Source organism: Balaenoptera borealis, assembly GCF_965194805.1.
Source record: "Balaenoptera borealis genome assembly, chromosome: 19".
NCBI classification, from domain to species: Eukaryota; Metazoa; Chordata; class Mammalia; order Artiodactyla; family Balaenopteridae; genus Balaenoptera; species Balaenoptera borealis.
Genome location: NC_138878.1, coordinates 68,982,682 through 69,009,640, shown reverse-complemented (window position 1 = coordinate 69,009,640; position 26,959 = coordinate 68,982,682). Strand labels below are relative to the sequence as shown.

At 40.9% G+C, this 26,959-nt stretch overlaps 1 protein-coding gene across 17 annotated transcripts in view; it reads right to left on the bottom strand.

Moving 5' to 3' along the window:
• Positions 1-26,959, bottom strand: part of LOC309617245 (zinc finger protein 773-like) — a 137,815-nt gene that overhangs the window by 27,454 nt on the left and 83,402 nt on the right. For 7 of the 17 annotated variants that reach the window (XR_014237835.1, XR_014237836.1, XR_014237837.1 and 4 more), the window contains exon 9: positions 22,495-22,531. The exons of 5 other annotated variants lie outside the window; for them this stretch is intronic. Coding sequence is in view for 3 of the 12 variants with exons in the window: in XM_082369188.1 (XP_082225314.1) it covers positions 22,495-22,531 (37 nt within the window). In the remaining 9 variants the exon portion in view is untranslated. 5 more of the 17 variants (XR_014237840.1, XR_014237843.1, XR_014237844.1 and 2 more) reach the window with 4 other exon arrangements.

The following is a 26,959-nucleotide window of genomic DNA, read 5'->3' as shown; positions in this document are numbered from 1 at the left end:
CAGAGAGAAATATTTGCTGAATACACATGGGATAAAGAATATTTACTCACGTAAGACATAGAACTAGAAAAGCATCAACTACACTCAAAATACATAAACATCTGAATAGACAGGATGGGCAACACCTGCAGATCTGGGGAAAGGGCCAAAGAGTGTCTGCTTTTCGATTGTGTGCTCCTGTGCTGAAGATAGTGACAAAGCTGCCAGACAGGGCCGGAATGTGCGAAAGAGTCTGGGGCACTGATGCCATGGATTGAAATAAATTCAGTGGACTCCCCGATTACGTGGACATCTTTCCAGGACAGTTAAGAGCACAGATGGGCACTTGCTAGGCAGGGATATGTTTCAGTGGTCGGCCATGCAGTGAGTGATTCAATTGGAGGTGGTGAGCCTGGATGTAGAGGGTCCTGTTGGGAAACTCCTGGGACATTCCTGTAAGAAAAAGTTGAGTCCTGTGCCAGGGCAATGGTTGTGAGGCTGGGTCATTGGGAAGAGGCAGTACAGATATTCAAGTGGCAGAATCAAGTACCAGGAGTTAGCTGTAGGAGGGAAGGCAAGGCAGGAGTCCCGTCTATACTCAGATTTCTGGCTCAAACAACTGGACTTAACACTGCACCAACTGGCACATTGGAAGTAGATGGGCCACGAAGCAGGTGCAGACAGACGATGAGCAGTTCAGTGATGGGTGTCAGACACATTGTGAAAGCCCCGGTGGAATAAAGGTGTGCTCGTCTGAACTCTGACTCCTGGTTCATTCTGCCTGCCCAGTTTTGTACATCACACCTCGTCAGTTTTAAAACACACATCCTTTTTCACTTCTCTGAAATCAGGATTTTTTAAATGACTGTGTGACATGGTTTAGTGGGCAGTGTACTTTTTTAGAGGTACATAAAATAGTGGTTCTTCTTACAATGGACGAAATCTTGGCTTTGGTGAAATACAATAATATCTATCAAACTCAGAAGAAAATAATACATGAATGTCTCTCCTTATGTCCTAAATTTTACCATGTTCCAAAAAGATCTGAAGTACCCTTTCAAAATAAAGCTCGTAGGACAGGACAATTTCTGTAAAAAGACAAAATCCACGCCTGGGATCGATTATTGGAAAGAATCCTCAGAAGGCCCTTCTCTCCCACAGGAGGGGTTATTGGTTGACTGTGTTTACAGCTCAAATAAAAACAACAGAATGGGAATTCCCTGATGGTCCAGTGGTTAAGAGTTGGCCTTTTCACACTTTCACTGCTGTGGCCCGGGTTCAATCCGTGGTCGGGGAACTAAGATCCCAGAAGACTTTTGGCACAGCCAAAATAAAAACAAAAACCACAGAAGGACAAACAAGCTTCCAGAAGCTCCCAATCCTAAGAACTAAAACCCAAACCAGGAGACAGAATAATCTAGAAAAAAAAAATAACAGGAATAAATTTACTTTCAGATAGCACAGATGGGTGTGGCTTGGAGGTCTCAGGAATGGCATCTTTTAAAAAGAGTGGATTTGGTGGGGACTTAAGAGCTTCATTGCTGCTCTTCCCAAAAAGAATATGATGAAAGACAAGGCCCATTAATATCTTAGTGATACTATTCAAGGTCTTCATACATCTTCACTGAAGAACTGAACAAACATCTCCTGGGACAAACAAAACATTCTGAAAGAACAGCCTGTATGCTTTGTAGACTGTTCTGTGGCACAGCACACAGCTGGGTCCACACTCATTTTGGGTGAAGCCAGGCTGCTGCCACATGCAGGAAGCAGAGCCTCTGACTCACTGAAAGTAGTGAGTCCTTCCACATTGGGGTTCATAATGCAGACCATGTGGCTGCCTGCCTCCTCCACACAGTAGCAAAACAAGGGCTCCAAGACGTCAGCATCTGAAACCCCAAGGGCTTTACTTCAACTCTCTTCTGAAACTTTGCATCTCCCCACCCATCACTGAATGCCAAGTCACCCCTTTCCTTTCCACAGCTCTGACCTTTTCCAGCTTCTGTTACCAGGCTCTACTTGGGGCTAATAAGAATAGCAATAGGACTTCCCTGGTGGCACAGTGGTTAAGAATCCACCTGCCAATTCAGGGGACATGGGTTCAAGCCCTGGTCCAGGAAGATCCCAAATGCCACGGAGCAACTAAGCCCATGCGCCACAACTACTGAGCCTGCACTCTAGAGCCCATGAGCCACAACTACTGAGCCTGCATGCTACAACTACTGAAGCCCACGTGCCTAGAGCCTGTGCTCCACAACAAGAGAAGCCACCACAATGAGAAGCCCACGCACCGCAACAAAGAGTAGCCCCTGCTCGCCGCAACTAGAGAAAGCCTGTGTGCAGCAACAAAGACCAAACACAGCCAAAAATAAATATTAATAAATAAATAAATAAAACAAGAATAGCAATAAGTATGGAAGTGTTCATACTAACAGGTACAATTTTTGAGAACCTGCCATGTGCCATGCTTTGTTTATATGCTTTCATTTAATTCTCACACAAATTCCTGGGAGCATGAATCCCATTTTCTTAATGAAATCCTGGACACTGAAGGCAGAAAAATATGGTTCCTATGTATCAGTTTAAAGAAAAATATCTTAAGTCAGAAGTGGGGGGAGGTGGTATATTACTATTTGTTATATTATTCCTTATACGTCTATGTTTCCACAGCCAATTTCTTTTCATTAATAGAAAAATGAGCCTGAAGTTTACCACTCAGCCTAAAAATACCACCACTACCAACACCAAGAGAATAGCAGGAAGAGGTGCTGCTGGCCGCTTGTACCCCCACACCCCGAGATGCCTTTACCTCGTTTATTTTGACTACTTAAAGGCTGCACCTGAGGGAGAAACAGAGAAATAATAAGCAAAAGGACCAGATTCAGGAAACTCTTGTTCTACAAATACATGTGGCCAGAGGTCTTTAAATTGTTAGGCACAGACTCTTATTAAAAATAACGGTGCCAGAGAAGGACGTCAGCTCACCTCCTCTCACAACAACACCAAAATCACAACTAACTGCTGTGATCACAACACAGCAAATCACAACAAAAAAACAATGGAACCTACCAGAAAAATTATCCTACATCCAAAGACACAGAAGAAACCACAATGAGATGGTAGGAGGGGCACAATTGTGATAAAATCCAATCCCAGGTGGGCAACGCACAAACTGGAAAATAATAATATCGTAGAGGTTACCCCACAGCAGTGAAAGTTCTGAGCCCCACATCAGGCTCCCCAGCCTGGACGTGTGGCATCTGGAGGAGGAGCCCCCAGAGTATCTGGCTTTAAAGACCAGTGGAGTTTGATCGCAGGAACTCCACAGGACTTTGGGAAACAGAAACTCCACTCTTGGAGAGAGCATACAAGGTCTTGTGTGCATCAGGACCCGGGGGACAAAGCAGTGACCTCATAGGAGCCCAGGCCAGACCTACCTGGTGGTATTGGAGAGTCTCCTGTAGAGGTGGGGGGTGACTGTGGCTCAATGCAGGGACAAAGACACGGGTGATGGTAGTTCTGGGGGATTATCATTGGCGTGAGCCCTCCTGGAGGCCACCGTTTTCTCACGAAGACCTGGCCCTACCCAACCTATAGGCTCCAGTGCTGGGACTCCTCAGACCAAACTAACAGGGCAGGAACACATCTGCACCCATCAGCAGACAGGCTGCCTAAAGTCTTCCTGAGCTCACTGCTTCCCACTAAACACACCCCTTGACACAGCCCTGGCCACCAGAGGGACAAGACCCAGATCCATCCACCAGTGGGCACGAACCAGTTCCTCCCACCAGAAAGCCTGCACAAGCTTCTTAGACCAGCCTCATCCTCTAAGGGGTAGACACGAGAAGCAAGAAGAACTACAACCATGCAGCCTGCAGAACGGAAACCGCAATCACAGAAAGTTAGACAAAATGAGATGTCAGAGGACTATATCCCAAACGAAGGAACAAGATAAAGCCCCAGAAGAGCAACTAAGTGAAGTGGAGATAATCGATCTACCCGAAAAAGTATTCAGAGTAGGTTTTCCCTGGTGGCGCAGTGGTTGAGAGTCTGCCTGCCAATGGAGGGGACACGGGTTCGAGCCCTGGTCTGGGAAAATCCCACATGCCACGGAGCAACTGGGCCCGTGAGCCACAATTACTGAGCCTGCGCGTCTGGAGCCTGTGCTCCGCAACAAGAGAGGCCACGACAGTGAGAGGCCCATGCACCGCGATGAAGAGTGGCCCCCGCTTGCTGCAACTAGAGAAAGCCCTCACACAGAAACGAAGACCCAACACAGCCAAAAATAAATAAAATAAATAAATTTTAAAAAAAAAGTATTCAGAGTAAAGACAGTAAAGGTGATCCAAGATCTTACAAAAAGAATGGAGGCACAGACTGAGAAGACAAAAGAAATGATTAACAAAGAGCTAGAAGATCTAAAACAGAGATGAACAATAAGATAGCTAAAATGAAAAATACACTAGACAGAATTGACAGCAGAATAAATGAGTCAGAAGAAAGGCTACGTGAGCTGGAAGACAGAATGGTGGAAATCCCTGCCATGGAACAGAATAAAGAAAGAAGAATGAAAAGAAATGAGGACAGTATAAAAGACCTCTGGGACAACATTAAACACACCAACATTCACATTGTAGGGTTCCCAGAAGGAGAAGAGAGAAAGGAGCTGAGAAAATATTTGAAAAGATAATAGCTGAAAACTTCCCTAACATGGGAAAGGATGCAGTCACCCAAGTCCAGGAAGCGCAGAGAGCCCCAGTCAAGATAAACCAAAGGAGGAACATGCTGAGACACATAGCAGTCAAACTGACAAAAATTAAAGACAAAGATAAAAAATGAAAAGCAACAAGGGAAAAGCAACAAATAACATACAATGGAATTCCCATAAGGTATCAGCTAATTTTTCAATGGAAACTCTGCAGGCCAGAAGGTAGTGGAACCATATACTGAAAGTGATGAAAGGGAAGAACCCACAACCAAGAATACTCTACCCAGCAATCTCATTCAGATTCGAAGGAGAATTCAAAAGCTTTACAGACAAGCAAAAGCTAAGAGAATTCAGCAGCACCGGACCAGCTTTGCAACAAATGCTAAAGGAACTTCTCTAGGTGGGGAAAAAAAGAAAAGAAAAGAAAAAGGCCACAACTAGAAACGAGAAAATTATGAATGGAAAAACTCACTGGTAAAGGCAAACATAAAGAAAAAGTAGGAAAGCAACCAAACACAAATATGATATCAAAACCAGCAATCATGAGGAGAGTACAAACGCAGGATACTGGAGATGCATTTGAAATTAAAAGAGCAGCAACAGGGCTTCCCTGGTGGCGTAGTGGTTGAGAATCTGCCTGCCAATGCAGGGGACATGGGTTCGAGCCCTGGTCTGGGAAGATCCCACATGCCGCGGAGCAACTGGGCCCGTGAGCCACAACCACTGAGCCTGCGCGTCTGGAGCTTGTGCTCCGCAACAAAGAGAGGCCACGACAGTGAGAGGCCTGCGCACCATGATGAAGAGTGGCCCCCGCTTGCCACAACTAGAGAAAGCCCTCGCACAGAAACGAAGACCCAACACAGCCAAAAAAAATATATAAATAAAAATAAAAATTAAGAGCTTTGAGATATAATTAAAAAAAAAAAGACATTCTATAAATAATCACAGAAGTAACTATAATAAAAAAAAATCTTGTATCCAGAAGATAGCTAAACTCATTCTAATAACTAATCACTGGGTTCTTTTGGATTTTCTAGGTAAAACTTAAGTTGCCTATGAAAAAAATGAAAATTTATTTTTGGTTTCCCATCTTTATAACTTTTATTTTTCTTTCTTCCTGACCCTAAACAGAGCTTTTAACATTGAAAATAAATGGTGATAGAAGATATCCTTGACTCATTTCTAATTTGCTAAATTTTCAGTTTTTCAATAGTAAGTCTGATATTTGTGCTAGTTTATTTTTAAATACCTATGTGCTAGTTTATTTTTAAATATCCAATTAAAGAAGTTCCATACCAATTTTATGACATAAGCTTATAACAAATGGGAGTAAAACTTTATCATTTTTTTTCTACCACATTGAAACAATCTTATGATTCTTCCCTCATTCTGTTAATGCAGTGAATTACATTAATTGACTGTCAACTGTTAAACCAATCTTGCATTCACTGAATAAACACTACTTAATACTGAAAAAAATAAAAATAAAAAAAATAAAAAATAAAAAAATAAAAAGAGCAGCAACAAAACAATCTTGTTTATATATAGACTGCTATATCAAATCTCATGGTAATCACAAACCAAAAATCTACAATAGATACACACACCAAAAAAAAAAAGGAATCCAAACACAACATTAAAGTTAGTCATCAGATCACAAGAGAAGAGGGAGTTCCCTGGCTATCCAGTGGTTAGGACTCAGCGCTTTCACTGATGTGGGCCCAGGTTCAATCTCTGGTCAGTGAACTAAGATCCTGCAAGCCACACAGGACTGCCAAAAAAAAAGATGTCTCAGTAAATCACAAGAGAAGAGAACAAAAGAGGAAGGGGAGAAAAAAGACCTACAAAAACAAATCCAAACAATTAACAAAACAGCAATAAGAACATACATATTGATAATTACCTTAAACGTAAATGGATTAAATGCTCCAACGAAAAGACATAGACTGGCTGAATGGATACAAAAACAAGACCAGTATATATGCTGTCTACAAGAGAGCCACTTCAGATCTAGGGACACATACAGACTGAAAGTGAGGAGATTGAAAAAGGTATTCCATGCAAATGGAAATCAAAAGAAAGATGGAATAGCAATACTCATATCAGACAAAACAGACGTTAAAATAAAGACTGTTATAAGAGTCAAAGAAGGACACCACATAATGATCAAGGGATCAATCAAGAAGAAGATATAACAACTGCAAATATATATGCACTCAACATAGGAGCACCTCAATATATAAGGAAAATACTAACAGCCATAAAAGGAGAAATCAACAGTAACGCAATAGTGGGGGACTTTAACACCCCACTTTCATCAATGGACAGATCACCCATAAAGTAAATCAGTAAGGAAACACCGGCCTTAAATGACACATTAGACCAGATGGACTTAATTGATATTTATAAAGCATTCCAACCACAAGCAGCAGAATACACATTCTTTTCAAATGCACATGGAACATTCTCCAGGATTAATAATATGGTGGGCCACAAAGCAAGCCTTGGTAAATTTAAGAAAACTGAAATCATATCAAGCATCTTTTCCAATCACGACATTATGAGATTAGAAATCCACTACAAGAAAATAACTGTAAAAAACACAAACATGTGGAAGCTAAACAATATGCTACTAAACAACCAATGGATCACTGAAGAAATCAAAGAGGAAATCAAAAAATACCTAGAGACAGAGAATTCCCTGGTGGCCCAGTGGTTAGGACTCCACGCTTTCACTGTCAAGGGCCTGGGTTCGATCCCTGGTCAGTGAACTAAGATCCCACAAGCCGCACAGTGCAGCAAAGAAAGAAACAAACAAAAAAAACTAGGCAGAAATGAAAAAGAAAGAACGAAAGCACGAAGATCCAAAACATATGGGATGCAGCAAAAGCAATTCTAAGAGGGAAGTTTATAACAATACAATCTTACCTCTGGAAACAAGAAAAATCTCAAATAATCTAACCTTATACCTAATGGAATTAGAGAAAGAACAAAACGAAAAGTTAGTAGAAGGAAAAGAAATCATAAAGATCAGAGCAGAAAGACATGAAATAGAGACAAAAAAATAAAAAATAGAAAAGATCAATGAAACCAAAAGCTGGTTCTTTGAAAAGATAAATAAAATATATAAACCTTTAGCCAAACTCATCAAGAAAAAAGGCGAGAGGGCCCAAATCAATAAAATCAGAAATGAAAAAGGAGAAGTTAAACTGACACCATGAAAATACAAAGGATCATAAGAGGCTACTACAAACAACTATATGTCAATAAAATGGACAACATAGAAGAAATGGACAAATTCTTAGAAAGTTACAATCTCCCAAGAACCAGGAAGAAATAGAAAATGTGAACAGAGCAGTTACCAGTAAGGAAATTCAATCACTAGTTTTAAAACACCCAGCAAACCAAAGTCCAAGACCAGATGGCTTCACAGGTGAATTCTACCAAAAATTTAGAGAAGAGTTAACACCTATCCTTCTCAAACTATTCCCAAAAAACTGCAGAGGAAAGAATGCTTCCAAACTCATTCTACCAGGCAAGCATCACCCTGCTAGCAAAACCAAAGGTATTACAAAAAAGGAAAATTACAGGTCAATATCACTGATGAACACAGATGCAAAAATCCTCAACAAAATATTAGCAAGTTGAATCCAACAGTACATCAAAAGGATCATAAACCATGATCAAATGGAATTTATCCCAGGGATGGAAGGATTTTTCAATATCCACAAATCAATGTGATACACCACAATAACAATTAAAGAATAAAAACATTTCATTTTAATAGATGCAGAGAAAGCTTTTGACAAAATTTGACATCCATTTATGATAAAAACTCTCCAGAAAATGGGCATAAAGGGAACATACCTCAACATAATAAAGGCCATATATAAGCCCACAGATAACATCATACTCAATGGTGAAAAGCTAAAAGCATTTCCTCTAATATGAAGAACAAGACAAGGATGCCCACTCTTGTCACTTTTGTTTAACATAGTATTGGAAGTTCTTGCCACAGCAATCAGAGAAGAAAACGAAACAAAAGGAATCCAAATGGAAAGGAAGAAGTAAAACTGTCAGTGTTTGCAGATGACATACTATACATTGAAAACAGTTTAAACCACACATACTTAAAATCTACCTTTTGATCTATTGATGCATGCTTACAACCCTGAAACCAAGTTTCCTCCTGCCTTTTAAAATTTATCCTTCTCAGCATATAAAATTACTGATAGAAGGACATATATATTTTTGTTATGAAAAAAACTGTTATGAAAAAAAAAGAGACTGTTATGAAACCAGATGAATCCATCCCCATCTTCCATCATTTCATGGCCATTCTTATTTCATCTATCCCTGTTTACACCAGTGCATTAGTTTACCACAGTCTCTCCCTTATTCACAGATTTGCTTTTTGGGGTTTCAGTGACCCAAGGTCAACTAAGGTCTGCAAATATTAAATGGAGAACTCCAGAAATAAACAAGTCTTGAGTTTTAAATTGCGTGTCTTTCAGTATGCTGCAATCTCTCACTGCCCTCTTCGTCCCACCCACAGCATGAATCATCCCTTTGTCCAGTGAATCCACATAGGCATTGTATCATCTCACATCATCACAAAAAAGGGCGACTACAGTACAATAAACTATTTTGAGAGAGAGAGATACCACATTCACTTAACTTTGATTACAGCTATTGTTATAATCTTTATCACAGGTATGTATATTTAGGAAAAAACAGTACATATAGGGTTCAGTACTATCTGTAGTTTCAGACATCTACTTGGAGGTCTTGGAACACATCTGCTGCAGATAAGGGGGAACTACTGTACTAATTCTAGACATGGTATCATTTAATGCATAATCTCTTCAGAATAGATTTTTCATAACACAATAGTTACCAAAAAAATATAAATATTGTATCAATGCTGAATTGTCTCAAAAACGTGTTTGTTTCTTAAGTCAATTTAGTTGCAATCAGAATCCAAAATATATCCTTACAGGGTTCAGTAGCTGTGTCTCACATCTCTTAACATGTGGGGTCCACTTATCTTTTAAAATTCTTATTTGTTTCTCATAATTTGCTGTCATTGGTTCATCAGAATTTGGCACATTCAAGATGGGTCTTAATGAGTCTCTAATACTGTTCAATGGTCACCCTCCCCCCATATATCCTGTATACTAGATGTTGACGAGATGGGTGATGAGGTTTGATCCCTGCAGACAGGTGCCTGATGATGACTGTTAGGGAAGTAAAAACAAAAATTTCTCCCAACCTGGTAACCCTTTCCACAATGGTAGTAGAGACAGAAAACCACTTTTATTATTGAATAAGCATTAAAGCAAACTACTCGTGCATCACAGGCAATCCACTAAGAAACTGCAAAGACAGAAAAAACCTAACTCCCCTATTTATCCAAACAGATACAACCCACTGCACATGTATATTCAAGATAAACAATAACTAGTCCTCAAGTAAGAGGAGTTGACAGTACCATTTGTCACACAGAGTCGTAATTTTACCTGGTAATTGGGGTGACTATCTGTGTTTGCTTATTGGTTTTAGCCACAGGAAACACAAACTTCTCATCTTTGTAATAGGAGGTAGTTTTTTAAGTTGGAGCACAGCATCCACTAAGATGAGACTCCTATCCTTGCACAAGAACTGATAAATGAGCTAACTCCCTCATGTCTGCAGTTTGAGGAGAAAGCAGGTTCTTGAGAAAGACATTTCTGAGTCCTAAAACTGGAAGAAAAAAAAAGATGAGCTGAAAAAAGGCCTCTCTAGTCTTCAAAGACATGCATTTTAAAAGAGGTGAGACAGTTCCTACAAGTTTTCTAAGGTAAATGGTCTGAGGGAGAGGAAGCAAATCTCTTTCCCCATTTTCAACAGGGAGAAGTAAATCTTTTTTTTACGTGTGTATTTGTCAAATAAAATAATTTGTATGTGACACACCTAGAAACACAAATAGTGTGACTGTGTTTTGCTACCACACCATAACACAGTCTGGAAACAAACCATTTCAGGTATTGGATATGACCTGCCTATATATATCTGGGGACACAGTGTAACAAGTGTGGGACACTGTCATCCTGTCATATGTGAATGATGCAGGATTTACAAGACAGGCCAGACTTCATCTAGCCCATTCAGGGAATTGTGGTCAAGTTTAGTTCCCCAGGAGGGAGCAGGAATATTCTTAGGGATTAGCAGTCACTGGTTTGCTTTTTACCTAGAGTGTTCGGGAGGACCAAATTCACCAGCTGGAGGGAGTGAGGAAGAACCATGGGGACAGGGACTGGGGAGAGTTACAGTAGACATTCTTAGTCCTTAGCATCTCTTCCAATGTCCACAACAGTGACAGTTGAGTAATGGGGCACTGATTGGAGAAGATGCCCTGAGGTGATGTTAGTAGGAAGACCAACAGCCTTGGGATGACTCACATGTGGCAGCAAGGGCCAGTCATGTGTTTGGGGTGACACCTGGTGAAGGTGCTGCATGCCTGCAGGGGTGGGGAGCCATGTCAGAGGGAAGACCATGTAAAGACAGAGGAAGAGGACAGCTATTTACAAGCCTCCGAAGAAACCACTGTTAACCTCTTGATCCCAGACTTCTACCCTCTGGTATTGTGAGGAAATAATTTTCTGTTGTTTAAAGCACCCAGACTATGGTGCCATGTTTTGTCAACCTTAGCAAATTAACACAGGGACCATCAGCATCTGGGAGAGGACCTGCAGGGCAACAGGGAAGAGGTTGAGAAGGCTCCTAAGAGGAGCCCGAGGGAATAAGGAGAGGTTTCTTGGGGTGGAACCAGGCCAGAGGGAAGGGGGGACACAGTGGGTGAGGCTGCGATTGATTTTTCCATCCCCACCTCTGCTGGGGTTACAGTAAGAGACACCCCCTCCAGTCCCACACATCCTCAGTTTTCCCCAGTGCAAAACGGGGCTAATGATGGAGCTGCCTCAGGGGCTCTGGGAGGATGCATAGGGCCGGGCCCATAGTAAGGCCCCCAAGGAGGTAGCTGTTGGAGTCCTGATACCCTGGAGAGTGGTGGCAGTGCCCTTGGGGAGGCTGCAACAACAGGAGAGAGTTCCAGGGGCTGAGGGGCCCTGGCCCATCAGGGGGCTCTTCCCAGAGAAGCTCGGATCCCTACTTGGGGTCCTACCTGGAGGCTGCACCTGTGTCTTCCGCCAGCAGGGAACTGCTCAGGGCACCTGTATACATAGGAGGCACCCTGAGATACTTCTGCCAAAGGGGTTCAGGTCTCTGATCTGCCTCTTCCTAGCAGCAGGACTGTCCCCTGGTTCTGGAGACTCAGTTTCCCTGCCTGTGGAATGGGTATGCTACAAAAGAAAAACAGACTCACAGACATAGAGAATAGACGTGTGGTTGCCAAGGCAGAGGGTGGGTAGTAGAGGGAAGGATTGGGGGTATGGGATTAGCAGAGGCAAACTATTATAAAGGATGGATAAACAACAAGTTCCTATTATATAGCACAGGGAACTATACTCAATATCCTGTGACAAACCACAATAGAAAGGAATATGAATAAGATTATACATATATATATAACTGAGTCACTTTGCTGCACAGAAGAAATTAACACAACACTGTAAATCAACTATATTTCAATAAAATAAAAAAAAACCCAAAAAACAAACAGGAAGCAAAATGCTGGAGGCCACTCAAAACAGGAAACAAAATCCTAGAGGACAGAAGCCAGCAACAGAGGACACCCAAATAAACTAGAACTTCTACCAACATGGGTGGCTTAGGTACAGGAGGACTCACCACCACGATCTGGGATCACCAAGGAGATGATAAAGCATAACAGGCTCTTGCAGGCACCTTAACTGAATCCAAGGCAGCGTTAGATAAGAGTTGGTGAGGGCTTTTCCAGGTCGCTCTGTATCCCACTTCTGACACCATGTAATGCCAACCAAAAAACAATATAGGAGGCTGCAAATAAGAAGAGTTTAGGGACCTCCCTGGTGGCGCAGTGGTTAAGAATCCACCTGCCAATGCAGGGGACGTGGGTTCAAGCCCTGGTCCGGGAAGATCCCACAAGCCACGAAGCAACTAAGTCCATGTGCCACAACTACTGAGCCTGCACTCTAGAGCCTGCAAGCCACAGCTACTGAAGTCCGCGTGCCTACAGCCCATGCTCTGCAACAAGACAAGCTACTACGAGAAGCCCACACACCGCAGCGAAGAATAGCCCCCACTTGCCACAACCAGAGAAAGCCTGAGCGCAGCAATGAAAACCCAACATGGCCAAAAAAACCCAAACCAAACAAACAAAAAAACCCGTTATTAAAAAAAGAGTTTATTTGGAGTCTGCAATTCAGGAGACACAGATTCAGGTAACCCCAAAAGATGTTCCAGGAGAAGAGAGTAAGGGGCTTACAAAGACAAAGAGCTCTGAGTTTGTTAAAGCTGCCTCTTGAGAATTGTGATTGAGTCTGATGCAATTTAGGAACTATTTGTCCTTAAGCAATCAGGAGTTATTTTAGGGTTTGGGTCTGATAAGTAGACAGGCTGTCATGAGTTATTTTAGGATGAGGGTTTGAGAAGAATCTTGACGTTCTGGCAGATGTTCTGGATGGCCTCATTAGGACAATAAGTAGTCAAAAGATCAGACTCCATCCAGGCTGAGAGGTGCATAAGTCACACTTCCTTAATAGATTCCTGGCTCCATTTTAGACAGCCCTGAGCAATATTGACTCCATTTTTACTTTCCTTTCACAATAGTCACCCCAATTGCCAGATAAATTTAGAAGAAGAACCATGTGTGACGAGTGGTACTGTCAAATTCTCTTGACTATTTTTTTGTTTGTTTTCTGGGCCTATTTCTTACTTTTAGAGTAGACCTACTTTGATGGTTTTAAGATAAGGAATCAGATGGAAGTTTAAGAATTTGAGAGAGACCTACCAAAGGATTATTCTGTTGCCTCTTTGCTCTGACCAAACCATATTTAAAATTAATCAAATATTATCCATATAGTTTCAGTTCTGGGCAGCCATGAGAGTACGCTGCTCAGTTCTTCCTTTACAATGTATCCTGCTCTGAGGAGTGTAGCTGGCCAACAGCCCCCAGCTGTGCTGCCTTGGAAGCCACCACAGCATTCCAAAAGCCATTCTCAGCAAGCTGTTCTCAGCCAGTGACTGAGCATGGCACAGGTACTAGAGCTAGGTGGCTAGTTATTATCGTCAAAACATGTATGTAATGAGTTGTATCTGCTTAGCTACATAAGGTGGAGTTTTTTTTCAGCCTTTGCAATTTCTTAGCATATGACCTGTGATACACATCAAACTCTGGTTTAATGCTTACTCAAAAATAAAAGTGTTTTCTGTCACTACCACCTTTGAGGAGAGGATTTCTGAGTCCAGAGATTTATTTACCCAATAGTCACCATCACACACTTTGCTGGGACCAAACTTCAATCACCTACCTCATTAATATCTACTGCACAGGATTATGGGGAAAGGGTGATCAGTTAAACAGTATCAGAGATTCAATAAACCACATCTATAATCTGCCTAATTCTGATCAACAAATAAGAATAAAAATGGCAAGTGAGACTTAAAGGTTAAGAGACTTAGTGCGACACAGCTACCAAAAACCCTAAGAATACATTTTGGATCCTGACCGTAATTAATCTGCCTTAAATACATTTTTGAGACAGTTGAGAAAACTGAGCATACTTCCAAATTCTTAAGTGTTTTCATTTTATGTGATAGTTATTAGAGTTATGAAGGAGCACTCAATTTCTAAAAATGCATCCTGAAGAGGTTATGCATCATGTTATGTCTGGAATTAAAAGTAGAATAATCCACTAGCATATATGAAGATGAATGAAACAATGGCCAAGAAATGATAAATAATGGTGGCAGATTGGAAAGGGGTTCATCCAGCTTCCTAATACAATGTTTTCCATTTTTGTGTATATTAGAAATAACAAATGATATGTCATTGTATCAGTAATTTTATATGTGAAGAAGGCTGAGTTAAAATGAGTAACAGGAAAATTTTGGTTTCAGTTGTAAGCACGTGTCAAACCATTAAAATGTACATTAAAAATATGTGCAGTTTACTTTATGTAATTTTACCACAATTGAACTGTTTAAAAATATATAAAAACTTCTAGAGGATTAACCAAGATGGCGGAGTAGAAGGACGTGCTCTCACTCCCTCTTGCGAGAGCACCAGAACCACAACTGGCTGCTGGACAATCATTGACAGGAAGACCCTGGACTTCACAAAGGAGGACACCCCACGTCCAAGGACAGAGGAGAAGCCACAGTGAGACGGTAGGAGGGGCGCAATCAGAGTAAAATCAAATCCCATAACTGCTGGTGGGTGACTCACAGACTGGCGAACACTTATACCACAGATGTCCACCCACTGGAGTGAAGGTTCTGAGCCTCACGTCAGGCTTCCCAACCTGGGGGTCCGGCAATGGGAGGAGGAATTCCTAGAGAATCAGACTTTGAAGCCTAGTGGGAATTGATTGCAGGACTTTGATAGGACTGGGGGAAACAGAGACCCCACCCTTGGAGGGCACACACAAAGTAATGTGTGCATCGGGACCCAGGGGAAGGAGCAGTGACCCTGGGGGAGACTGAACCAGACCTACCTGCTGGTGTTGGGGGGTCTCCTGTAGAGGCGGGTGGTGGCTCTGTTTCACCGTGGGGATAAGGACACTGGCAGCAGAGGTTCTGGGAAGTTCTCCTTGGCGTGAGCCCTCCCAGAGTCTGCCATTAACCCCACCAAAGAGCATGGGTAGGCTCCAGTGTTGGGTTGCCTCAGGCAAAACAACCAACAGAGAGGGAACCCAGCCCCACCCATCAACAGTCAAGTGGATTAAGGTTTTACTGAGCTCTGACCGCCACAGCAACAGGGAGGGAACCCAGCCCCACCCATCAACAGTCAAGTGGATTAAGGTTTTACTGAGCTCAGACCGCCACAGCAACAGTCAGCTCTACCCACCACCAGAGCCTCCCATCAAACCTCTTAGATAGCCTCAACCACCAGAGGGCAGACAGCAGAAGCAAGAAAAACTACAATCCTGCAGCCTGTGGACCAAAAACCACAGTTACAGAAAGACAGACAAGATGAAAAGGCAGAGGGCTATGTACCAGACGAAGGAACAAGAAAAAACCCCAGAAAAACAACTAAATGAAGTGGAGATAGGCAACCTTCCAGAAAAAGAATTCAGAATAATGATAGTGAAGATGATCCAGGACCTCGGAATAAGAATGGAGGCAAAGATTGAGAAGATGCAAGAAATGATTTACAAAGACCTAGAAGAATTAAAGAACAAACAAACAGAGATGACCAATACAATAACTGAAATGAAAACTACACTAGAAGGAATCAATAGCAGAATAACTGAGGCAGAGGAACGGATAAGTGACCTGGAAGACAGAATGGTGGAATTCACTGCTGCGGAACAGACTAAAGAAAAAAGAATGAAAAGAAATGAAGACAGCTTAAGAGACCTCTGGGACAACATTAAACGCAACAACATTCGCATTATAGGGGTCACAGAAGGAGAAGAGAGAGAGAAAGGACCAGAGAAAATATTTGAAGAGATTATAGTCGAAAACTTCCCTAACATGGGAAAGGAAATAGCCACCCAAGTCCAGGAAGCGCAGAGAGTCCCATACAGAATAAACCCAAGGAGAAACACGCCGAGACACATAGTAATCAAAGTGGCAAAAATTAAAGACAAAGAAAAATTATTGAAAGCAGCAAGGGAAAAACCACAAATAACATACAAGGGAACTCCCATAAGGTTAACAGCTGATTTCTCAGCAGAAACTCTGCAAGCCAGAAGGGAGTGGCATGATATACTTAAAGTGATGAAAGGGAAGAACCTACAACCAAGATTACTCTACCCAGCAAGGATCTCATTTAGATTTGATGGAGAAATCAAAAGCTTTACAGACAAGCAAAAGCTAAGAGAATTCAGCACCACCAAACCAGCTCTACAACAAATGCTAAAGAAACTTCTCTAAGTGGGAAACACAAGAGAAGAAAAGGACCTACAAAAACAAACCCAAAACAATTAAGAAAATGGTCATAGGAACATACATATCAATAATTACCTTAAACGTGAATGGATTAAATGCCCCAACCAAAAGACATAGACTGGCTGAATGGATACAAAAACAAGACCCATATATATGCTGTCTACAAGAGACCCACTTTAGACCTAGGGACACATACAGACTGAAAGTGAGGGGATGGAAAAAGATATTCCATGCAAATGGAAATCAAAAGAAAGCTGGAGTAGCTATACTCATATCAGATAAAATAGACTTTAAAATAAAGAATGTTACAAGAGACAAGGAAGGACACTACATAATGATCCAGGGATCAATCCAAGAAGAAGACATAACAATTATAAATATATATGCACCCAACATAGGAGCACCTCAATACATAAGGCAACTGCTAACAGCTATAAAAGAGGAAATCAACAGTAACACAATCATAGTGGGGGACTTTAACACCTCACTTACACCAATGGACAGATCATCCAAAATGAAAGTAAATAAGGAAACAGAAGCTTTAAATGACACAATAGACCAGATAGATTTAATTGATATATATAGGATATTCCATCCAAAAACAGCAGATTACACGTTCTTCTCTAGTGCGCACAGAACATTCTCCAGGATAGATCACATCTTGGGTCACAAATCAAGCCTCAGTAAATTTAAGAAAACTGAAATCATATCAAGCATCTTTTCTGACCACAATGCTATGAGATTAGAAATGAATTACAGGGAAAAAAACGTAAAAAAGACAAACACATGGAGGCTAAACAATACGTTACTAAATAACCAAGAGATCACTGAAGAAATCAAAGAGGAAATAAAAAAATACCTAGAGACAAATGACAATGAAAACACGACGACCCAAAACCTATGGGATGCAGCAAAAGCAGTTCTAAGAGGGAAGTTTATAGCTATACAAGCCTACCTAAAGAAACAAGAAAAATCTCAAGTAAACAATCTAACCTTACACCTAAAGAAACTAGAGAAAGAAGAACAAACAAAACCCAAAGTTAGCAGAAGGAAAGAAATCATAAAGATCAGAGCAGAAATAAATGAAATAGAAACAAAGAAAACAATAGCAAAGATCAATAAAACTAAAAGTTGGTTCTTTGAGAAGATAAACAAAATTGATAAGCCATTAGCCAGACTCATCAAGAAAAAGAGGGAGAGGACTCAAATCAATAAAATCAGAAATGAAAAAGGAGAAGTTACAACAGACACCGCAGAAATACAAAGCATCCTAAGAGACTACTACAAGCAACTTTATGCCAATAAAATGGACAACCTGGAAGAAATGGACAAATTCTTAGAAAGGTATAACCTTCCAAGACTGAACCAGGAGGAAACAGAAAATATGAACAGAACAATCACAAGTAATGAAATTGAAACTGTGATTAAAAATCTTCCAACAAACAAAAGTCCAGGACCAGATGGCTTCACAGGTGAATTCTATCACACATTTAGAGAAGAGCTAACACCCATCCTTCTCAAACTCTTCCAAAAAATTGCAGAGGAAGGAACACTCCCAAACTCATTCTATGAGGCCACCATCACTCTGATACCAAAACCAGACAAAGACACTACAAAAAAATAAAATTACAGACCAATATCACTGATGAATATAGATGCAAAAATCCTCAACAAAATACTAGCAAACAGAATCCAACAACACATTAAAAGGATCATACACCACGATCAAGTGGGATTTATCCCAGGGATGCAAGGATTCTTCAATATACACAAATCAATCAATGTGATACACCATATTAACAAATTGAAGAATAAAAACCATATGATCATCTCAATAGATGCAGAAAAAGCTTTTGACAAAATTCAACACCCATTTCTGATAAAAACTCTCCAGAAAGTGGGCATAGAGGGAACCTACCTCAACATAATAAAGGCCATATATGACAAACCCACAGCAAACATCATTCTCAATGGTGAAAAACTGAAAGCATTTCCTCTAAGATCAGGAACGAGACAAGGATGTCCACTCTCACCACTATTATTCAACATAGTTCTGGAAGTCCTAGCCACGGCAATCAGAGAAGAAAAAGAAATAAAAGGAATACAAATTGGAAAAGAAGTTAAAACTGTCACTGTTTGCGGATGACATGATACTATACATAGAGAATCCTAAAACTGCCACCAGAAAACTGCTAGAGCTAATTAATGAATATGGTAAAGTTGCAGGATACAAAATTAATGCACAGAAATCTCTTGCATTCCTATACACTGATGAAAAATCTGAAAGAGAAATTATGGAAACACTCCCATTTACCATTGCAACAAAAAGAATAAAATACCTAGGAATAAACCTACCTATGGAGACAAAAGACCTGTATGCAGAAAACTATAAGACACTGATGAAAGAAATTACAGATGATACCAACAGATGGAGAGATATACCATGTTCTTGGATTGGAAGAATCAACATTGTGAAAATGAGTATACTACCCAAAGCAATCTACAGATTCAATGCAATCCCTATCAAATTACCAATGGCTTGACATAAATCACAGCAAGATCTTTTTTGATCCACCTCCTAGAGTAATGGAAATAAAAACAAAAATAAACAAGTGGGACCTAATGAAACTTCAAAGCTTTTGCACAGCAAAGGAAACCATAAACAAGACGAAAAGACAACCCTCAGAATGGGAGAAAATATTTGCCAATGAATCAACGGACAAAGGATTAATCTCCAAAATATATAAACAGCTCATTCAGCTCAATATTAAAGAAACAAACACCCCAATCCAAAAATGGGCAGAAGACCTAAATAGACATTTCTCCAAAGAAGACATACAGACGGCCACGAAGCACATGAAAAGATGCTCAACATCACTAATTATTAGAGAAATGCAAATCAAAACTACAATGAGGTATCACCTCACTCCTGTTAGAATGGGCATCATCAGAAAATCTACAAACAACAAATGCTGGAGAGGGTGTGGAGAAAAGGGAAACCTCTTGCACTGTTGGTGGGAATGTAAATTGATACAGCCACTATGGAGAACAATATGGAGGTTCCTTAAAAAACTAAAAATAGAATTACCATATGACCCAGCAATCCCACTACTGGGCATATACCCAGAGAAAACCGTAATTCAAAAAGACACATGCACCCGAATGTTCATTGCAGCACTATTTACAACAGCCAGGTCATGGAAGCAACCTAAATGCCCATCAACAGACGAATGGATAAAGAAGTTGTGGTACATATATACAATGGAATATTACTCAGCCATAAAAAGGAACGAAATTGAGTCATTTGTTGAGACGTGGATGGATCTAGAGACTGTCATACAGAGTGAAGTAAGTCAGAAAGAGAAAAACAAATATCGTATATTAATGCATGTATGTGGAACCTAGAAAAATGGTATAGATGAGCCAGTTTGCAGGGCAGAAGTTGAGACACAGATGTAGAGAATGGACATATGGACACCAAGGGGGGAAAACTGCGGTGGGGTGGGGATGGTGGTGTGCTGAATTGGGAGATTGGGATTGACATGTATACACTGATGTGTATAAAATTGATGCCTAATAAGAACCTGCAGTATAAAACAACAAACAAAACAACTAATACTAAACTTTCATTGGGTTATTTGTATGGAAATATGTTAATATAAATGTTTCAGACATTACATGAAATTTCTAAAAATCTTATATTTGTATTTGTATGGAAATATGTATGGAAATATGTTAATATAAATGTTTCAGACATTACATGAAATTTCTAAAAATCTTATATGTTCTGGTATAATGTTATAAGTAATAATCCTAGTTATTACTTTAAAATATGTATCTCAGAAATAACTAATTTTCTTGTCAACTGCATTATTATGAACTTTCATCAAATCTTTAACCGTGGTCATTTTTAAGTCTTTTGTCATTTACAGACAGTTCTGGGTGTACTCTGATGATTTTGCAAATATGTTCCTATAAAAGGGTTTCATCTTCAAGAAAGTCATGGAAAAGACTCTGACAAGTACAGGTTTCTGGTAACTGACTGTACTGCTGAACTGAATGAATAAGCATTTTCAGAACTCTAATGAAAAACTGATGAACTCATAAAAGTGCTAACAAAAGATCAAGATGAAAAAAAAAAGTTAATTACATGGGACTGAGTGAACTGATGAGGATGAGTATAATTTTTGTGACTTTCTGTCTGAATTAAAAAAAAAAAATTCCACAAGGACTCAGAGGCAAAGAATATACAAATCAATTTTCACTGCAAAGTAAAGGAGCTGTTACAGTGGAGGATTACTGGACTGAATGTCAATATTATGACATAGTATGAGTGTGTTTCATGTTTGGTAATTGCAATCATTGTTGCTTTTTTTGTGGTCATCCATGTACAATGCTTGGTGTCAGTCTATTTATCTCTTGTAAAAATAAAATACAGTGTGTGTGTGTTAAAAAAAAAATATATATATATATAAACTTCTAACTTCTTAGTCATTTCACTACATTTTTCTTCTATGTTCTTGAAGCTTGTGGCTACTGTATCATTACAGTGGAAATAGAATATATTGGTGTGCTACTGTCAACTTTCAAACTCCATGTTCAGTGATACCACATTGTAAGTTTTAAATCAACGAAAGTGGGAATATTCACACTGGGGAAACTGCAAACAACACAAATCTTGGCTTGATTATGGAGAATATGTTAGTAATGCTGATTAAACTTTAAAAAGTATATGCTGTATGTGGCCACTGCACTGTATACAGCAGAAAAAAATTTAGGAAATAGTATTTCAGAATTCAAAAATAATTATTTCTTATGGCTAGGAGTCACATCACTAAAGAATGAAGTTTCAAGTCTTCACTGTTTCATTATCTTATTTATTAATGAAGAGAGAAATAGTCAAAATTAATTATTTTAAAATGGACAAAAGCTATGAAAAGACATTTTACCAAAAGAGGACACGCAAGTGGAAAATTCTAAAAATGAAAAAAATCCTCCACGTCATAAAACATCTGATAAATGCAACTAAAACCACAGTGAGATACTGCTACACACTTATTAAAAGGGTCAAAAAGTCCTATTAAAAGACTTGGGACTTCCCTGGCAGTCCAGTGGTTAACAATCTGCCTTCCAATGCAGGGGACATGGGTTCAACCCCTGGTTGGGGAACTAAGATCCCACGTGCTGTGGGGCAACTAAGCCCACATGCCACAACTAGAGCACCCACACGACACAACTAGAGTGCCAGGGCGCCACCACTGCTGAGCCCACGCTCTCTGGAGCCTGTGCACCACAACTAGAGAGAAGCCCACACGCCACAACGAAGAGCCCACACACCACAACAAAAGATCCCGCATGCCGTAATGAAGATCCCATGTGCCACAAACTAAGACCCAATGCAGCCAAATTAAAAAGAAAAAAAAGTTTAAAAAGACTAAACATATTGGCAATGATATGGAATAACTGGAAGTCCCAAACTCTTCTGGTAGGAATACAAAAGGAAACAACCATTTCAGATCACACTATAGGTAATTCTTTAAAAAGTCATCCATTCACTAACCCTGTAACTCAGGCACTGCACCCCAAAGTATTAATACAGGAAAAGTGAAACATAACCATGTATAGAATTATATTCAAAAGTCTGCAGCAATTTTACTTCCAACAGTCAAAAACTGCAAACAACTCAAATACGGATAAACAGATGAATAAACAAATAGTGGTATATCCTCAGAACATCATACTTCTCATCAATATAAAAAAAATGAACTACTCACTGATGACTCTCAAAATAAATATGTCACATGAGGGCACCTGAGGGGAAAAGAATAAACACTTTATGACTTTAATCATATAAAATTCTCGACAATGCAAACTTATCTACTGTAAAGAATAATAAATCAATGATTGACTAGAAGTAAGAGTAACATCAATAAATGAAACAAGGTAAATATGAAGGTAGATAGGTTTATTATGTATGTGATGGTGGTTCCATGGATTTATATAAATGTCAAAACTTATCAAATTGTATATTTTAACCATGTGCATTTTATTGCATGTATTTATACCTTATAAAAGCTTTAAAATATTATCCAAAATAAAAATCTGGATTTCTTACTCTTTTTGTAAAATCCCCTATATTGACTTCACCACTTTCTGCCTCACGCCTTGGGAGGGTCACCTTGCCTCAGTGGTCAAAAATATAAGTAAGCAATGAAGACTGTTCCCACCTGATTCCACAGGAATACTGTCTGGGTCACAAAGTCCATTACTCAATGAAAAGATATCCCTTCTCTCTATTCTCATTTTTCTGTCTGCACAGAAATGGCCTTGAGGAGGATAGCCCACAGAGGCTACAGAAATCCACAAAACCTTCAGATTATTTTCTCTTGTAATACCCTCTGCTATACAAGCTTCACAATTCAGGAGATCTGAGAATTTCTGTACATGCTCATCCTTCACAGCCACAGTGACTGGAACACTGTCATTGTGGATGCCCCTTTATTTTTTTATTTTTTAAAATATTTTAATTAATTAATTAATTTATTTTTGGCTGTGTTGGGTCTTCGTTTCTGTGCAAGGGCCTTCTCCAGTTGCGGCAAGTGGGGGCCACTCTTCATCGCGGTGCGCGGGCCTCTCACTATCGTGGCCTCTCTTGTTGCGGAGCACAGGCTCCAGACGCGCAGGCTCAGTAGTTGTGGCTCACGGGCCTAGTTGCTCCGCGGCATGCAGGATCCTCCCAGACCAGGGCCCGAACCCGTGTCCCCTGCATTGGCAGGCAGACTCTCAACCACTGCCCCACCAGGGAAGCCCTGGATGCCCCTTTAAATGAGACACATTCCAACTAGCTTGTAATAGTGTCCTCCTCCCACTATTAATCCAATGTTTTCTGTTAACAATTATCATTCCCCCTATAATCTTACAATCAGTGATGCTACGCTACAGAATTCTGCACATAAGGGCACATGGCTCTACTGCAGGACCTGGGAGAATATTTTCCTCACTAATGCTGAGCTCAAGGCAATATCCCCTGTGAACAAGACAACAATTTCATGTTACTCTCAGAAGCAAGGACGGTTGTCACAACAATTGCTTCTTCCCCAGGCTGACCTCTGAACCAAGAAAATATGGCACTCAGGCCACAAATTAGAACCAGAAAGCTCTGTAGTCTTTCCTTGGAAGCCTTGGGCAATAATGCAAACAAGGCCAAAATGGAGAGAGGTATATCTGCTATCATACTGTGCCCTTAAGTTTAAGGCACACAAAGCGTGGGATTCCCAACAAAAGCTGATCACTCCTTTATGTTAGCAGAACCCAAGTGTTTTCAAATCATCCCCTACAGTGAATGGAACCTCAAGATTAAATGTGGCTTAAACAGTGAGACCTTTATAATTGCACAAACCAGAGCAATGGGAGGGAAGCTACTCCTGGATTGGTGACTTGATGGCTAGGAAATCCTATCATAGGAGTTATGTGAGGCCAACAATACCCCTGAATAAGGTCGTCCATTTTTGCAAGTCACAAGCAGAGTCCTTTGGGCCAAAAATGGGTCATGTCAGTGACTTAACTCATCAAAGAAATGAGAAAGGAGTGAGTGCTCAGGCTTCTCACAATCCCTCCTGTGAATGGGAAAAACCAAGGTTTCTTTCCCTGCACGCACTGGGGTGGGTGAATGCTGTACACTGTGAGTACCTGCCAGGTGGGAGAGGCGAAATGGCTTTGGCCACAGAAACTGTCAATGACAGAAATCTGGCAAGGGACCTGGGCAGGCTAAAAAGTACAATGCAGCTCCCACATACCTGGGATGTTTGCAGATGTTTGGATGTATGAGGTTCAATTCAGATGGTACCACGAGGAGGGATCTCAAGTGTTGACAGACTGAAAATGGAAATTGTACATCCCTGCACATGTAAGATGTTTTTTCCTTCTGAAATCTGTGGTTCCAGAGTCAAAACCTTGGGCTAATGGCCTTATCGTATTCATTGCATTAACAAGGTCCAGTGTAAACAGTCTACTGTTTTAAGAGACTAGAGCTGTAGGTAAAGAATTCAGCATATTCCCCAAATTGTAAGGCCTTTTCTCACTGTGAACTCTCTGGTGTGTGATGAGGTTAGAGCTTTGGCTAAAGGATTTCCCACATTCACTGCACTCATAAGGCCTTTCTCCAGTGTGAACTCTCTCATGTCTAATGAGATGGGAGCTTTTGCTAAATGATTCCCCACATTCACTGCATGTGTAACATCTTCCTCTAGTGAGGACTCTCTGGTGCTGAACAAGTGTGTTTGCCACTGAAAGTTTCTGGGCAGTCTCCCCATTTATAATGATTTTTTCCCCTTGGAAAGGGAGTCTCACGCTCAGTTCCACTATTTGACTTCTCCCAGGTGCATGTGGCCTGTTGGTGAAGAAATTCTGAGTTGCCCAGGAAGTCCTTCCCAACATCCCCAAAGGTAAAGGGCTTCCTTGATACATAGAATTTGCAGCTGTTCACAAACAATGTTCTCCTCACATCACTTCTCAGTGGTTTCTCTCCAGTGTGCTGCTTTTGGTGATGGAGGTTTGCTCTGAAATAGAATGGTTTCTCACACGCCCCACACGTGTAGTTTCTGCCCACAGCATGCTACCTGGTACTCAGCCAAGTGAAAAATGTCACTCAAGATTGGGCCACACATCTCATAGAGGTTGGCCTTCTGGGGAGACAGACCTGCCTTAACAATTCTGATCTGTGAGCTTCCTTGATCAGAGATACTCTGCTCAGAAAGTGCCTCCTCATCCTCTCCTCCATGCCAACAACCTGAAAGCAGAGAAATGCTGGAGACGTACACGTTGACTCTGTGCAAGGAGAAATCCCCAATACAAATCTGTGTCTCACAAATCCAAGGATGAGTCCATGGGATTGCTTGCAAGACAAGGTGGTTGGGTTCAAGTTGAGGATGCGGCTGCTTAGCAGCACTGGGCCTTTAAAGATTACAGAATGGGGGAGGCCTCACAAGGTGAGGGACACGACCATGTGGAGTGACACAAAGAGAAGAGGCAGGGTCTACAACTCATTCTGAAAACAACTTTCAGCAAGACCTTGTTTGGTGGTGACACATGAGTACTATGTAGTAGGTTGTATCCAGGCTCAGGAAAATCCAACTGCAACAGAGCAGCTGGTGTTCAAGGATTAAGAATGTGCACACCTCATGACATAAATGGTATAGGCCCATGTTGGACAGCACTGCAGATGGACCAGTGTGAAAAAGCATTGAGAGATGGAGTCCAGGGAGGTGAGAATTAGCCCTATGTTGGAAATAAAAAGTTACAAGTAGTAGAGTTGAGAAGGTGGCTAACTGAAGAATGGGGAAGTACAGGCAGAAATGAGGTGTGGCCGCCACTGTGATTGGCACCAAAAGGCTAGTCAGAGAATAGCTTTCTGGCATGATTTGTATACGGCCCTGACATCACGCCCTCCCCCAGGTGCCACTTATCAGGGCCAGACTATGTATGAGTCCTTGCTGTAGCTGGAGTCCTTTCTATTCTGTGAACCTCTCCACATCACCCCCTTGATGAGCAGCTACGCAGAACCTGGATGATTCAAGTACTAAAGTAAAGACAGGACAGATAAGCAGCTAGCACTGGCCAAAAAGACAGAGCACAAGAAATAAAATTAAATCTTACAAAAAGAACTTCAGAGGAATATCTTGCAAGAATAGCCCATGGTCCATATAATAACAGTGACCAGGTCAGTAACAGCAATTTCTGGCACAAGCAAGAATGAGGAAATGTTAGCTAGGTGAAGGAAGTAGAACCTGGGGTACACAGGTGCCTTGGATCTGGAAAATTCACCTGGCTATGGAGAGGGTAAACAAAGTGGGATTCATGCCTACAAGACTCCTGACTCTGGATCCATCCCTGCAAGGCAAGGGGTAGCAGGTGCTGGATCTGTCAAAGAGAAGAGACAGCAGTGCTCACACCTCAGCCCTACCAACCACAACACCTACTCCGGGAATTGGGGAAGAAAGCAGTGCCCAGGGTCCTGATGTGAAAAGGGGAGACTTGCCAATGGATAAAAAGAAAGGGCAGAGACTAGCTCAGGGCACAGGGGTGGGTTTGAGGGCCTTACCCAGGGAGGTTGTAAGTGCCAAGTTCTCCAGCATCACATCATGGTACAGGCATCTCTGAGCTTCATCAGGGAGACCCCATTCCTCCAAGGAAAAGTTCACGGCCACATCTTCAAAAAATCACACTGCCCTGTCTTGATTG